At 48.5% G+C, this 15,620-nt stretch overlaps 1 protein-coding gene across 1 annotated transcript; it reads right to left on the reverse strand.

Moving 5' to 3' along the window:
* Positions 1-442: 442 nt before the first annotated feature.
* On the reverse strand, positions 443-11,939 carry REST (RE1 silencing transcription factor). Its single transcript, XM_009955711.2, has 3 exons — positions 11,039-11,939; positions 5,385-5,468; positions 443-2,273 (listed from the first exon to the last, which is right to left on the reverse strand). The coding sequence occupies exons 1-3, from the start codon at positions 11,937-11,939 to the stop codon at positions 562-564; spliced, it is 2,697 nt and encodes an 898-aa protein (XP_009954013.2). The 3' UTR covers positions 443-561.
* Positions 11,940-15,620: the final 3,681 nt, after the last annotated feature.

The following is a 15,620-nucleotide window of genomic DNA, read 5'->3' on the forward strand; positions in this document are numbered from 1 at the left end:
AACAGTTATGTTCATCACTAGCCAACTTTGATTTATTTTACAAAGTGCTCTTTATGTAATAGAAGCTATCTTCCTGGTAGAAAAACCATCAAGTAGTTGAACATCAAGACACATAAAGAAAAACTTAAAGAAAAAGAGGGAAGGGAAGAGGGGGGAGAGAGGAGTTGGCTGCTAGAACAAAAAGCAACTAATGCCAATGGCTCTATAAACATCCAACTTGTGTATTGTTAGCTACAGTCTTGTTCCTAAAAACTCAATTTATAAAAGAATTGCATAAACTAATAGACTAGAAGCTTACACTGACTTTACAGGACACTGCCTCATACACCCTACCTGCCTTCTCTAATGAAGAGATCCAATAGTTAATGAGCTCAACATTACATAAAAGTTGTCAAAAGTATTTTCAACTTAGAAAAAAACCCAAAACTAAACAAAAAAAAACCCCAAACCAATGCTGACACTAAAGCAAACCGTGCTTAAAAAAAAAAAAAAAATCTACAATATCTGTACATAAGCTGTATAAGATCTTACAAAAGAAGATTCCCCAAACCACAGCTATTTCTACTCCTGCCCTTTTGCTGCCTTCTCAAGATAGTACACATTGACTAAGTGGCGATTGAGGTGCTTGCTGTATTCACCTTCCTTTTTAAACGAGCGGTCACAAAAAATGCACACATAGTTCTCCCTGGTCACCGTGGTGTCCGCAGCTCCTTGTGACGTCTTTGGACTTGTTTCTTCTTGCACGGAGCGAGCGCCATTTAACCCCGAGTCATCGCTCCCTTCCGATATGTTGTCACTTATGTCGCTGCCTTCGTGGCTGTGGATGCCCTCATCCTCATCCATTTCCTGAGATTCATTCACTGCTGTGGTATCCGGAGATGATAAGGCCAGAGCTACTTGAGGGCTTTGCGTACACCCTTCTGGGGGCGTAGGTGCTGGCACGGCATCTCCCGTTGGCTCTGTCGCTGGCAGGCACGTCTTGGTCAGGTCCATCAGGTCTGAGTTACTCACAGTTTCTGCCATGAAGGTTTCCTCTGGCTCCTTCTCAGGCGCCAGATCTGGTACCACATCCATGGGCACATCCAAGCTTTTTTCAAAAGACACTGCACGGGAAGATCCCTCAGAGCAAGAGTCTTCCCCTCTGTCTGCCTTTCTCTCCTCTTTTTCACCAACAGTGTCTTCGCTCTCTCCTGCTGCAGCAGGCATCTCTTGATCCTCTACCTCAGCTTCTGTGTTTGCATCCTGAGCTGGCAGACAAAGCTGCCCTGGGTCTTGTATGCAGCTCCCTTTGGGATCAGTGCTCTCCTCCTTGAGAGCATGACTGCCATCACTGTTTAATGCTGCTGTGTCAGTGGGATCTTGCTCCTTCTGGTCGCTGCCCTCAGTGTCAGGCTTCATGCATCCATCTTCTTCTGTGATATGACACTCATCTAGCATCTCCTCCTCCTCAATCTTCTCCTGATCGAGTTTATTGATTTTCTTACTGTGCTTATTTTTCAGAGCTTTCTTTTTTCTGTTTTTCTTGAGACAAGCATTTTGCTTTTTAGGCTCCTCCTCTGGTAAAATGTCACTTTTTTCAGCTTCCTGGCAGTCTCTGGGTTTAGCTTCCACTTTCTTTTTCTTTTTTGTTACTGCCAAGGTATCACTTGCAGGCTCTTGCTTTGAGGAAGTTACTTCAGCCTCTGCCTTTCTTTTGATCTTCTTTGTTTTACATGTTTTCTCAGTGTTTTTCTCAGTGTTTTTCTCAGTTTTAATATCTACCTCCTTGTTTTCTGAAGCCGATTTCCGACTTCTGGTTGTTACCTGGCCTGCAGAAACATTGCTCGTTGGCTTCTTTTCCTTTGCCAAATTATCTTTTTTCTCCACTTTCACAACTTTCTCAGGTTTTTTTGCAGCTGAATCCCCTTTCGTTTGTTCCTTCTCTGCTTTGTCATTAATGCTTTCAGAAAAGTCAGCTTCGCTCTTTTTAGTCCGTAGCTTCACCTTTGAGACATCCATGGTGATGTCAGAACAATCAGGATGCCTGGATTTGATGTGATACTGCAGGTTACATTTTTTAGATGCTGCGTAATCACAAACAGGACAGAGAAACTGGCGCGGATTGACATGGAGCTCAACGTGCTTTTTGAAATTGCTGCGGTCAGCTGTTTTGTAGTCACAGTGTGGGCAAGTCAGAGGCTTTGGCCCATTGTGAACCTGCCTTGCGTGACGAGTTACTTCATGCTGGTTTGAGGCCACATAGCTGCACTGATCACATTTGAATGGCTTCTCACCTAAGGAAGGAAGGGTGGAAGGGAATGATGGTGATTATTAAGCATGGGGTGGTGGTGGGGGGCAATCACTTCCCGCTAATACAGATACAGAAATATGAAACTAAAAAAGAAAAAAGTATCCATGCGCCTTTAAAATTAAGTGAAGTCAACATAAGAAATCCACAAGTCACAAACACATTCACAAGACACCAAGAACAAAATACAAAAAAAGAGAGAAGGGGTGAGGGTTGGGAGGAAGGGGATCCGAAATCAAACAAGCAGTAACAACGTCACAGGTTCTGGCTATGCATACATACCGGCAGAGATCTCTCTACAGTAATATTAGCAAATGGAATCCATACCCAACTGGTCCATTGAATGCATTGTAGAAAAATGGAAATGTAACATTTGATAAATAGCAGTTTCACACAAACGTTTCAAAAAAGTCCAACTTTACACAGATTTAGCATACTTCATGTTTGCATTGAAAACTAAACGAGGGAAAAGAAGCTAGCAAAAAACAAAGCACGTGAAAGGGGCACACTGCTCAGATGATCTTTACCTCTGATAATTCCGTTCACTGTTACAGTGTCTCAAACACATGATGTACTGGCTGCAGACTACTCTTGGCAAGCCAATCAGATGCAGTCCAAAGCCACCATGTTACTACTGAAATCTGCGTTTGCAGCTGCGCAACGACTCTTGCAGAAGTGTTCCTGAAACGTTCTGCTTAGCGCGTGCTGCTGCAGCAGAAGCATCTTTCCATTTACACATCAAAGCAAATAGGAAAAACACCTGTAGCGCAACAACTCAAGTCCAGAAACACTTTGAGAACATCTGTGCACGTGCAAATTCAGCTGAGGAATTTGGGATGCTCCTGAGCTCTGAACCAGCATCTCAAGACTGACCTGCAGAACTACTGCATGCCACTTCCTAAGTACGCTGAAAATCCCCTCCAGCCCCTTCTGCTCACAGCACAATAGTACTTCTCCCACCCCTGCAACCTGCTGCCCGACACTGCCCACACTCATGCTGGTCCTCCGCAGCACGACTTGGGAGCCCAGAGCAGCCTGCACGGAAGATGAAGTCACTGTGACCGAGGTGCCTGTTTGGTGTTAGCCACATGGCTGATCTGCACCGCCATCACAAACTCTATAAAAGGCTGTGCTGCCTCCCTGGCAGGAAGGATGTCTAAGAGTCTAGATTATTTCACATCTGCCTGCAGCACCTTTTTAATATTTAAAAAAGGGTTACTGTTATTCCCTATCATCTTCAGCCTATCCTCCTTCCTTCCTTCCTTTCCCCCCGCACTTCCTGGTGACACTTTCCTCAAGTTTAAGCTTGCTGTGCCTTACTGCTCATCCTTCTCGCAAGTATGGACCTTTATCACCTATATATGCTTCAAGGAACAGTTCCATGTCACACAGAGCGAGGACAAAAACAGCCTCCCTCTTACATACACATGAACAAGCTGCTCTGACTGCACAGAGTGCTTGGAGGTAGCTGCAAGAAGGTAACTCAAAGGTTGTGTATGAAGAGTTTGTGTCCATCACCCCTACTAAATCCAGGGGTTTTGTTGCACAAGTGGAAAGGACATGTATCAAGATGGCTACGAACACAGCTGTGAAGTAGGGTCTAAACCACTGCTGTTCACTCTGACATTTGAAGAAAGTTCCAGCACCAGTTTTCCTAAAAAGGCCAGCCGGTGAACTGCAGGAGACCAGGAATTGCCGCAGAAAAGGTTCAGCTGCCTGGGCAATGCAGCAAGACATGTAATAGAAGTTATGAGAGCTATTAATAACACACTCCTGATAGGAAGAGTCCCATGGGCACTCCCACTTTTGTCAGCACAGGTTACGCCCTCCCTTCCAGACCTTTGAGTCAAGGGCCAAGGGCATATCCCACTCCTCACCTCCTTCAGATTTGAGACATCCTTGCATGGACAAGGGAAGAGCAAGATGTTCAAGAAATGGTTTCCAGGCTCAGTAATACCAAACCATTTGCAAATTTGCATTTAGCCCGGAGGTTCAGCCAAAAATGCTTTTCGTTTCAGGAAGCAGAATACTTCATCCACAAAATTCTCAAAACAACATACTGGCATGTCATTTTAAAACTCTCTGGTTTTAATGGGTCCACCCCACCCCCTTCACTACAGTTAAAATTGCCTGCCTTCTGGTTTCAATTAAAAGCCTCACCTTTTGAAACTGAAACAATTACCATTCAGGAGATTTTCACTACTGTTTGCTAGGACTAGGAATTCCCCTAGGTCTGGTCAATTCAGATATTAGCAAGCCAAAAGCACAGGCTGAGATCTACCTGAACTCCCATACCAGGGTCACAAAGGACAACTGTGCTTGAGTCTAGCACACGCATGCTGTTACAACTCACAAAAATGCTATTAATTCACTCAAAAAGAGATCTGCAAGACAGTGAGAGTAATGTTTGAAACACTACAGCTTATGACCAGTAATAGGAAATAAAGGCTAGTGAAAATTGCTAATTTGGCTTTTTGTGCCACAAGACCGAGTCACTGTGAACACCCTCTTGAGTTTGCTTTCTTCTCCTCTGTGTCTCCTTGCCATAAGCAGACACTATTTTACATCTTTCTGTAACACTAAGCAAAAGCTAAGGGTTCCCTCAGAACCTCTGGATGAGAAGAAATCGCAGACATCACAGGAGACTCTCAGCTGCTCAGAATTTTCCCAGGTTCATTGATCTGAACTGAGTTATGGCAGCAGACTGAAGACAAGAATCCGTTCCTATATCATGACCATGCTGTGTTTGCTACTAGATTACTAGGACTACTAGAGCAGCCCTATGAACCTCAGAACACACTTTGGAAAGAAAAAGGGAAAGAAAAAGATACATACCCCTGTTATCACTTTTATTAATGACACTTAGCATTTCCTTAGCAGGTAAAGACAACCTTCCCTGTTAAAATAGGAGCTAAAGCTCAGGCCGTGCTGGGTGAGATGACATCTCCCACAGAACTGGGCAGCCTGCTCTAGGTGGCCCTGCTTGAGCAGGGGGGCTGAACCAGATGACCTCAGATGTCCCTTCCAACTTCAGCTATGCTGTGATTACGTGAACCACCCCTTTTCCTGAGTCATGTTGCCACCACCCCTTACCAACCTGAGTGGGTGCGCATATGCCTGGTTAAATGGGTCTTCTGAGAGCTGGAATAAGGACACATAGCACATTGATAGGGTCGCTCTCCTGCAAAAACAAACAGCAAATTAGTTACTGAAACACAGCCGAGTCCCAAACTTGGTTACCATAAGGCTGTCACAGACCCCCAAGTTGCATTTGAGGGCATGTTATCTCTTAGCAAAGGGACACAGTGAGAAGCATATGCCCGAGCTGGACCACTGCAACATGTCATGCCTTATGAACGATGACAGTGGAGGGGCAGAATATGAGAGAGGCATATCCTTGCGTCCATCTAGGGTCAGACAGTAACCTCGGGCAAAACGTGACGAGGACAACCACCTTTAGAAAGGCCTAAGCCATCAGAGGTGACTTTCCTACAGTATTTTCCCCCAGCAGTCAGAAGAGGCACAAAAGATACAGAACCTGTAAGAAAGTAGGTATGTTCTTGCTTCACATAACACCTTACCTGAAACCTCTGTGTTTAATTTGGATTAAGATGGGGAGCAACCATCTGTTCAGCGTGGACCTGCATTTGCCAGAACACAAGCGCAGATAGAGACCAGGTCTCTACTTCCAAAGTTTCACTGGCAGAGTGCGATTAGCTTGGAGCATGGAAAAGCACGATGCCCTGCTCAGTGAAAATATGCTGCTCGCAAAACCACAAGTGTAGCAGCAACATGTATTTTGCAGATTTAAATCCCTCTGCCTGCAGAGTTACTGTTTCTAGAGAACTAATGGAAACTAATCTGTCACAAATCAGGCCTCCACAAGGGACAGTTAGCTTGTGTAACTATCAGTACTATGATACTTGAGAATCCTTTTCAGGTGAAGACAAGCCCCAAATAAAGGCAGATAGTTCTAGAATTAATATCTGTTAGGCAGGTCCAGATAAATACCAGGGGTGTTTGCTGCAAACTGCTAGCACAGCCAAGAGATCTAGGCAGCCTTGTCTCCACTGCAAGTTGTAAAAACACTTTCTAGTCTCGGGCGGATACCTCCAGCAGAAGGGGGGAATGAAGCTGGGAAGGGAAAAGTTACTCGGCCATAGTATTTATTCAAGTCATAGCCAGATTTACACTACAGCATTTTGCTACATCAGTTGAGGCATACAACCAACGTTCTCTCCAAATCACTGAGACCTAGGTGTCAGCAAAAGCCCTACATACAGGCTATTTGTTCATTTTCAGAGGAGCAGCTCTATCTGCAGCAGCAAAGACCTTCATCTGCCAGTATGTGATGTGAGGCTCCACTGCTGGCCTTTGCCAAAACAGCAGTAGAAGCGGTCTTTGTAATGCAGACTAATCCCACATTTCTTCCTCCCATCAAACATTTAGGCTACGTTCTTGATTAGATCAGCAGTTTAAAGGTAAATTCCCACTAACAACCATAACCCCCCCTCCCTTTCCAGTTAAAACAAGGTAGGAGATTGGTGCAATACACACAATAAGATTAAGTCATGCACAAGGGAGGAGCAGTCCTTTTGTCATAAATAAATTATTTTGGTTTTAAATGGCTCCTCACAATCTGAAGGTATGTGGACAAAGGTCCAGGAATATTCAGTCACTGGAATATTCAGTCACATCTTGCCATTACCTGAAATTTCGTATCTTTAAAGTTACCTACAACGTTAGGAATGTGGAAAAGGCTTTCTTTCAGGCATTTTATATAGGGCACAGCAACAAAACGTACTAGATTTAAAGTGTGATGAAGGTAACTAATTTAAAATGTATTATTGCCACTCGAGAATTAAATGCATGACTATATTGTAAGGGCTGTTTTATAAAATGCTATTCCCCAAAGGATTTTTATTGTAATTTTACAACCTTATTATATGCAAACAAGCCACCAAAAAAACCTCTCCACAAGACACTTGAAGTACAAGCCCCAACCTAGCAAAAGCTTAAGCAGGCCCTTCACTCTATGCAAATGCACAGGCAGAGTGACATCAGTGAACAAGTTTAAGATCATCTCTTTATAAAGCTTTTCTTGTAATGCCATTATAAGTTCTATCTGCTTGAAACGAAACTGCTTCCATCAAAATTCCTACACAGAGGCAAGCAAGAAAGAGCTTCTGTGACAACCAAAATAAAAACAACCTGACAGCCCAAAGCTAGGCACTGAACACTGCGACTGCCTGAAGCTGATGTCTTATTTATATAGCCCTGCAGATGATTTTCAATTAAGTTTTTAGAAACTGCTTCTAACAAGTAAAAAAAAAAAAATTGAGAACAATGCTATACTGTTTTGCACATAGCACCGTTCCAGGATCAGCATGTGGACAGCTGATGGGGTAAATCACGTCAAAACTTGGTCTAACATGTCTAGTGAGCACAAACGAGTCCAGGTGGATCTCTCCCTGACACAAAGGGTCCTTTCTGCCCCATCAGCAGAGGAAGGGATGGCCCTGAACATCTCCAGCTGCCCCCTCCTAGGCAGCAGACAGCCTCTTCCAGATGTAGCTTTCCCAGCTGACAAGCTTATGACCATCTGCAGGGTCCTTAAATGCCTCCTCTGCCCAAGGTGCCCCACATTTGTCAGCAGCCTGCCACTGTCATAAGCTGCAAGGTATCTTCCAGTACAGGGTGGGTTCATGGACACCTGCTTTCCAACACGGATGAAAGCAACGGGCAAGCTGATAACCTCTGCCTGCCTTCCAGTGGTCCCCAAACTTGCAGAGAACAGGTACTTTTCCCACCATACAAGGTGCTGGCATGCAGCCCCCTTCCCTGCTCCTGGCCATGTGCTCTGGCATTTGTATGTGTCCTTAGTAAGTCGATTGAGTTCACTAACCAGCAGAAAACCAACTTGGGGAAGAGGAAAGGAATACTTTACTGCCATTTTAGTGAGTCGAATCAACCAGCCCCAGGATATGGGGAGAAAGCTGAGACTGCCTTTCTCCAGCAGCAACAGAGCATTTGATCCTGTGAAACTGCACCCTGCACAGAGGCAGTGTTTCAGAAAACTGGATGGCTCAAACACAGCAGAATCCAATTATCTGCAAGGAGGCATTTTCCCACATAGAAAAAGTCAGGTGAAGTACAAAAAAGAGAGAAAGAAAAGTATCTATCCAAAATTATTTAACCTATTAGCAATCAGGAAACCAAAGAAACAAACAATTCCAACTTTCTCCTTAGAATTTTAAACACATGAAATAGGAAGGAAATGAAGTATGTATGTATCCCTCTCATCTTTTTTCCAACAAATATTTTTCTTAAGTCTTAAATGAAAACTATAATCCAAAGACATTTTAGTATCATTCAGTTAGTTTTTATTAAATGCAGTACTGTTATGTTAACAGTCTGCAAACACCTCTGACTGTAAAATATGTGAGTGTTTTTTTCTGGATTTTTTTTTTTGGGGGGGATGGGGGTGGTGGTTGGTTAGGTTGGGGTTTTTTTGTACATTCTGGTTTTGTTTGTGAGGTTTTTTAAGGTAATCGATTAATACCAGCAGAAACTTTTAGCCTGGTGTATAAATAAATATGCTGGTAGCTTATTCATTCTTCTAATACTCTTCCTTTAGCTTTAACACTCTCCCTCACGAAATCAAAGTTACTGGAAAGGAGGTATATTCCTAAAGCAGTCTACTAATATATTTGAAAGATTTTTATCAAGTGAGAACTGGCTGAAAGATCTTAACTTTTTTGTTAAGAGCTAGCAAAGAAACAACTATCAGGGTAGATTAAAAATGCTGAAATCATAATCACTCATTTCAGCTTAATTAAAATAATGAAAAGACATGGCAAACCAGAGAATGAGAAACCTTGATTACACCACTATTTTAAAGGAGAAAAGAGGAACTGGACAATATCCTCCATAGTTCAATATGCTTGATTTTTTTATTTTAATACAGTTCATTGGCAAACTGGTCAAACACAGTGATAGCAGAATGCTTCCTCAGCAAACATACTTTCATGGTTAGTTCCTGTAAAACTCAACAAGAGCTTTCAGAGATGGGGGGGGGGCTAATGTCATGTACAAACACAAACAGGGATGAATTTTAAAGTCGAGACAAATGTAGAACAGACAGGCACCACAGCATAGGCTCACATTTGGCCCTAAGTTCCCTGGATGATTTATTTAGTTTTTCTTCTATAATTTTGTCATTTTTACCTGGTCTCTTTCCTGTTACCTCCCATAATACACACAAAGAAAGCAAACTGTGGAGGATAAACCACACCATTTTCCTAACACCTCTCACGATAATCTTTGTTCACTTTTTAGGAAAAAAATATTTAGACAGGACTGATTTTTAAACTGATGGTATCCTCTAAAGAGCAGCACGTGACTGTTGTTAAAAGAATATGTCTTAACGTACTAAAAATCTCAGCAGACCCTCCCAACACCATCGAAGCAGATACTAAAAAGCATGCTGACGACCATAAACTTCTGTACACTTCAGCTCAGGCCCAGCCCCAAGGCTGCCCGAGTCCAGCCCTCCCCTTCCAGACAGCTGCAGACAACTGAACAGAAGCCTCCAAACCATTCATGTCACTGATGTGACAAAACACAACTTCAAAGGAGAAACTCCCCAGTGTTTTGCACAGCCTACAATAAAGGGGAACCGAGTGAGGTCAGCATGCCAGAAGATGGTTAGCAAGCGTGCCCTCTCCTCAGAAAGCCTTGACAAGGTAGAAAGAAAAGCTTCTGAGAAGCCACAGGAAAGGTCTGAACTGCCCTCCCGCTTCCACAAAACGGATCAAGAGGCAAAGCAACTGTACCTCACTGCCTGAAGAGGTGAGGGGGCTACGATGTCCCCTCCTACAAAGGAGTCTCCAGCTTGGGTACACTTCAGGACTCCCCATGTGAGAGGCTGGCAAGGCTCTTTGATAGAAAGCAAGGTATTTCCTAAATCACCTGCGGCCCCAGCTCACAGGATGGCAGCAACACAGAAGGTCCTGATTCCACTTGGTATAAACCAGAGTGGAAAGGGGCCTCATTCTTTTCCTTGAGATTACAAACTGATGACAGAAGACAGGAAATCAAGCCGAAGACTCCCTCGAGGGCTTCCTATAGGCCAACAGAAGTACATGTCTACTTCTGGCTACTGCAGTGATGGAGACCTTAGAAAAAATGAGGCCCCTGTACATTAAGAGGAATTAATTCACTGGGAACACTGCTCAACTCTTACTCTGTCTTCATAGATGCTGGAGGGCTCCTTTGCATGTGTCTAGCTATTCTTTCTTCTCCATAATTACAGCTTAGCCCAGTTTCAGCTTAGTCCAAAGGTACCATTTTCAAAACCACCTATGTGATTTAGTCACCTTTTGTCAACCTGCTTGTTTTGGTTTTATAGTACATCAGGCTTTCATGTTGTAGACCCCGACAATCATCACAGGCACACTTTGTCATATCCTCTTCAAAAAATTGGTTTAAAATTACTGAACAGGATGCTCTTCATCTCCTCTGGGGCCCCTGACATTGAGAGATTTTCTCAGTCCTCTAGGACTGCAGACTGGAGCGCAAACCAAATCCACACTTCCATGAGGCTGTAACCTGGTAGCACCAAGAGGAGAGAGCACAGAACTTTATCAGGGTGGAACGAACTTTGCAACTAGAAGACTCTCGGCTTGCTTCATTCATCACAGTTTCTCAGTACTCTCACCACACTTAAATCAAAAAAGATTAAAGACTTACCTGTGTGAGTTCGAATATGTTGAATATAATTGTTCTTCCTGTCTGAAAAATAGGAGCATTGTGAGCAGGTATACACTTTCCTGGGAAAATGATTTCTTAGGTGTTTCTTCCAGTGATATTCACTGACGGTAGTATAAGTGCATATGGTACACTTGTAGACTCTCTCATTTTCCCCTGCTTTGTTGTGGTGCTTCAAATGAGCCAGATAGTGATCATATCGGTTAGTGTTATAGCCACAACGATCACAACGGATCGGGCCCTTAGAGAAATCCACTTCTTCTGCAGTGCAAGAATCAGACTCCTTCACCTGGGCTTGCTTTTCTGCGTTTTCTTCCACAAAGAACTTCTTAGCGCTGTGAACCCTGATATGATGCACAAACTCCTCTTCAGACTCTGCCTCATACTGGCAAGGCTTACAACGAAAAGGCTTGCTCTTCAAGCTCTTACACTTGTCCTCTGTGCTTTCTGGAGTACCCGGTGCATCCAATGAGACATCTTTGTCCACACTGGGAGTCTTAGGAGGGGGGCAAGCAGCTGCACCTTGGGTTTCCACACTAGGAACTTCGAGAGAGCTTAATTCCACATTTTCAGGTGCTTCGTGGTCACTCTCCGCAGCCTGAGTATCTTCCATACCCTCTCCATCGCTGTCTGAGAAGTTGCTGTCCCCCACCGTTGTCAGTTCTGCCATTTGCCTCTCTTCTCCAACCAGGTAATCGCAGCAGTTGCCATTGACTTCTCCCGTCAGGGCCACATTTGCCAACATAATAAGCTGAGGAGCTGCCAGCTCAGCTTTAGAAAGGTCGTGTAAGTCATACATGTCATTGGACAAAGCCATACCAATATTAGCACTGCCAGGAAAGAGGCTGTTCCCACCAGACTGTCCCAGAACTTGAGTTGCCATGGCAGTAACTCTGTTGGAAGGGAAAAAGAACACCTGTAAGCACTCGAGTTGCGGAAGAGCCTCCTCTGCTTTGTACTGTCCAAGCAGCCCTCCAGGTAACATCAGAAAATTAAACCTCCTCGCTGAGGCACTGGAGCAGCGGGAGGCAGAACCGGGGGCAAGGGCTTCCTCGCTACCACAGACCACGCTCGGCCTCGAGGGGCGGGTGCGGGTCCCGTAACTACCGAAAGCGCAGCCGGGTTCCGCCCTACGTGTGGTGCTGGATCACACCGTGCGGAGGCCGGGCGGGGGGGCACCGACAGCGGAGTCCCACGCCCCTGGTCCCGCAGACAGAGCTCCGCGCCGGATCGGGTCGCAGCGCTGGTCGCTCCCACGGGGCCCGCCGGGACCCGGCAGCTCCCGCGAGGCCCGCCATGTCAGACACCGGGGGCGGCGCAGGCGCCCGCGGGTGGGTGCTGAGGCCGCCGGGCCCCGCCGAGGGCCCCCGCCCGGCTGCCGCTGCCAGAGGGACCCCGCCGGGCCCACGGCCGCCAACAAAAGGAGGCGGCCCGGCCCGGCCCGGCCGGTGCCCCCCCCTCCGCGGCCCGGCGCACATCCGCCAGGGGAGGCGGGGGAGGCGGCCGGGGGAGCCGGGCCGGGCCGTGCCCCCGCCGCCGCCGCCCTCCCTCCCTGCCAGGCATGCGGCCATTTTCTGCCTGCCCACACAAAGCGGCCCTCCCCGCGCCGCCCCCAGCCCGCCCGACGCCGTCGCCGCCGCCGGGGGGCCCGGCCGTCCCGCCGCTCCCCCTGCCGCCGTCCCGCGGGGACGGGAGGCGAGGCAAGGGCTCGGTTTCTTCCTCCACCCCCCGCGGCGGGCAGGGCAGCGGCCCCGGTGCGGGGGCGCGGAGTGGGGGAAGCGGCTCGGTACCGGCAAGGTCACGGCGGCCGCGCCCACCGGGTGCCCGGCAGCGCGAGGGCGAGCGGCGCCCCGGGCCTCCTCCCGGGCCCGCGGCCTGGGGCTGCGCCCGGCCCTGCCCGGCCGGCGGCATCGCCTTCCGGCGGTGGCGAGGCCCGGCGAGCGCCCCCGCGGCCGGCGCGGCGCAGGCGGCGGCCGCGGCTCCTTAGCCGTGGTGCTGATCCCCCCCGCGGCCCGGCCCGCCCCGCCGGGCCCGGCCGCTCCCGCCGGCCGCAGATCAGCCCTGGACAGCGCCTCTCGCCCGGCCCGGCCCGACCCGGCCCGGCTCCCCCCTCCCTTCCCCTCCCCTCCCCTCTCCTCTCCTCCCTCCCGTCCCGCGGGCCCGGGTCCCGGTCCCGCCGCACTCACCGGCGGCGCGAGGCCGCCCGGCCGCGCGGCTGCTGCGGGGCGCGGGGCGGTGCGCGCGGGGCCGGGCGCGCGCGAGGCGGGGAGGCGCTGCTGGCGGCGGCGGCGCGGCGGGAGGCGCCGCGCATTCCAGCACACAGAGCGCAGCGGCGGCGCCGCCCCGCCCCGCCCCTCCCCACCGGCGCCGCGCGCCCCGCCCCGCCCCGCCCCTCCACCGGCCGCGGCCTTGACGGGGGCGACGTGGGGCCTGGCCCGGGAGGTCACAAGGGGGAAGGGGGCCCGGCCGGGCGGAGACCCCCCCCCGGCGGTGGCGTTCGCGGCCTCCGGCCGAGGAGCAGGTTCGTCTTCGGGGGATTTGCCCGTGCCCGGCGCCGCCCGCCTTCGCCCCGCTCGGGGAGGACACCGCTCCGCTGACCAGCGCCGGGGTGTTGCCCTCGGCGTCGCCGCCACCGTGCTCCGCCCTGGCACGGGCCAGGCAGCCAGGCGTTACCCGAATTGGCCGTGGAATGTAAAGCGCCTCAAGCAGTCGTGGGACCCCGGACCCCCACACCGATTCCTCTTTGTTCCGAAACCGGCAAAAAGTCCCCCAAGCAGTAGCCGTGCGGATCGGGGCCCTGCGCTCGCTTGTTGTGGTAGGGCCCTACAACGGGGAGCGCAAGAACAGCGGCCAGGCCTGGCTGGGCTGAGGATAAATTCCTGTCCTAAACGAGGAACCCAAACTTCCGAGTGGTTCTTTCTTCTTGGGCACTGATGCGGCTCCTCGACATTCATATCTGAAATGTCACCTTGGGACCGAAGTTCTTCAAGTTGAGCTGATTTGTAAATCTCAAACCTTTCAGCAGGAGCCCGGCACTTAATGAGCTGACATCACCGGGAGGCTGCAAAAAACCCTCTCCGTGTTTCATCCGGCCAACTTCAAAGCGAGCTTTGCTGCTCCGCCGGGCAGCAGGCACAGAGACAGGGCAGCCTCCCCGGCTGGCAAAGCGGAAACTTCTCCGCAACCGGGGAAAGCAAATGGGGTTTTTCCTAGATACAAAAATAATCGGGAGAATTCAAAATGCGTCAGGACTTGTTGAAGAAGCGTAAAGATACTTTGTCAGATATTTTGTCAGATATTTAAATGGGGTATGTAATGAGCATCCCTGATCCGTTCCTGCTTAGTCTGTATCCCAACAGGAATGAGCCCAGTGGGCGCCCGTACTCCCAGGCCACATTTCAAGTTGCGGAACATTGTGAAGCTTCTCCCCCTCAATGGCTGAGGGATTTCATATGTCATTTTCTTCCCTGGGTTTTGGAAGTTGATTTTTTTCTAACCATCATCCGTAGAGGCTCTGATCGAACCAATCCCCCGAAGGCCTCAAGGCAGGGTAGAGAAGTTCAGCTTCACAGCCGAATAGCGCAGTACAGTATTTAATTTAATCCCATCGTACAGGTGCTGGGGTCAGGCTGTGGGTGCCAGACCACAGGGTCGTAGACTGGTTTGGGTTAGAATGTGGACCACAGCCCCGTAACTCCTCCAGAGGCACTTATATGGGTGCTTGTCAGAACCCAAGCCCACATAAGCACTTAAATCAATATTTATATATTTATGCGTGTAATTTATTGTGCAATTTTCTTTTTTTTTTTTTTTTTTAAAGACCCATTCATTAGCAGTTACAGAAATGCCAACCACGTTTACAAATCTTCCCAACTGGCCCTGCTTCTACTTACGTATTTCTGGTTCCCAAGAGCAAGCTCCTTCCTCCAACCCCCATATGCGCCTGCCTGTCATTTTCTTCATCCAGAAGAGGAACTCTGTAATACATGTATGTGATGTTACGGATTTATGTATATTTACATATATCCTGTTATGGATTTATTTGAAAGAGGTTGCCCTAAAACCTTAACCTGAGGTGTCCCTTGACAAAGCATCACGCTCTCACAGCCTCCATGTGTCTTTCCTCCTGCTTCGTTGCTCTCGAGGTAATTTCCCCGTGTTTGGAGCAGGGTGCTCAGACCACAGCCGCACTCTGCTGTGAACACAGGCTGCAGCTCTGAGCTGCTCTTCAGGCAGAGAAACTCGAGCACGTGGGAGGACAGACTCACACTAAAGCTTTGCCTTTTCAAAAGATGAGGATGTGACCGGCTCAGACTACTTGGCTCTGAAAAGTCTAGCCCAACTTTCAGTCCAGTTTCCGTAAGTAGTTTCAACCTCGCCACTGCCTCCTCCTGTTCCTGAAGCACTTGCTTTACTCACAGGCAGCCCTTTGCTCAGCGCTCCCCTTATCCCAGCCCAACACAAAAGATGCGCTCCACGGTGAAAAGCTCCTTTGAGCTCGAAGTTGAACATTGTCCCTAAGTCAAGTCGGAGCCATTCACAAACGCCCTTAACTGTAGTGGCT

The sequence above is a fragment of the Leptosomus discolor genome, chromosome 4, assembly GCF_034619465.1.
Source record: "Leptosomus discolor isolate bLepDis1 chromosome 4, bLepDis1.hap2, whole genome shotgun sequence".
Taxonomy (NCBI): domain Eukaryota; kingdom Metazoa; phylum Chordata; class Aves; order Leptosomiformes; family Leptosomidae; genus Leptosomus; species Leptosomus discolor.

Bases quoted from the DNA above. Each gene is read 5' to 3' on its own strand.
- REST (XM_009955711.2), bottom strand. From the start codon at position 11,939: ATGGCAACTCAAGTTCTGGGACAGTCTGGTGGGAACAGCCTCTTTCCT. The intron at 5,469-11,038 runs GTAAGTCTTTAA...TTGTTTTTGCAG, and splicing joins ACATATTCGAACTCACACAG to GAGAGCGACCCTATCAATGT. The intron at 2,274-5,384 runs GTTGGTAAGGGG...TTCCTTCCTTAG, and splicing joins GCATATGCGCACCCACTCAG to GTGAGAAGCCATTCAAATGT.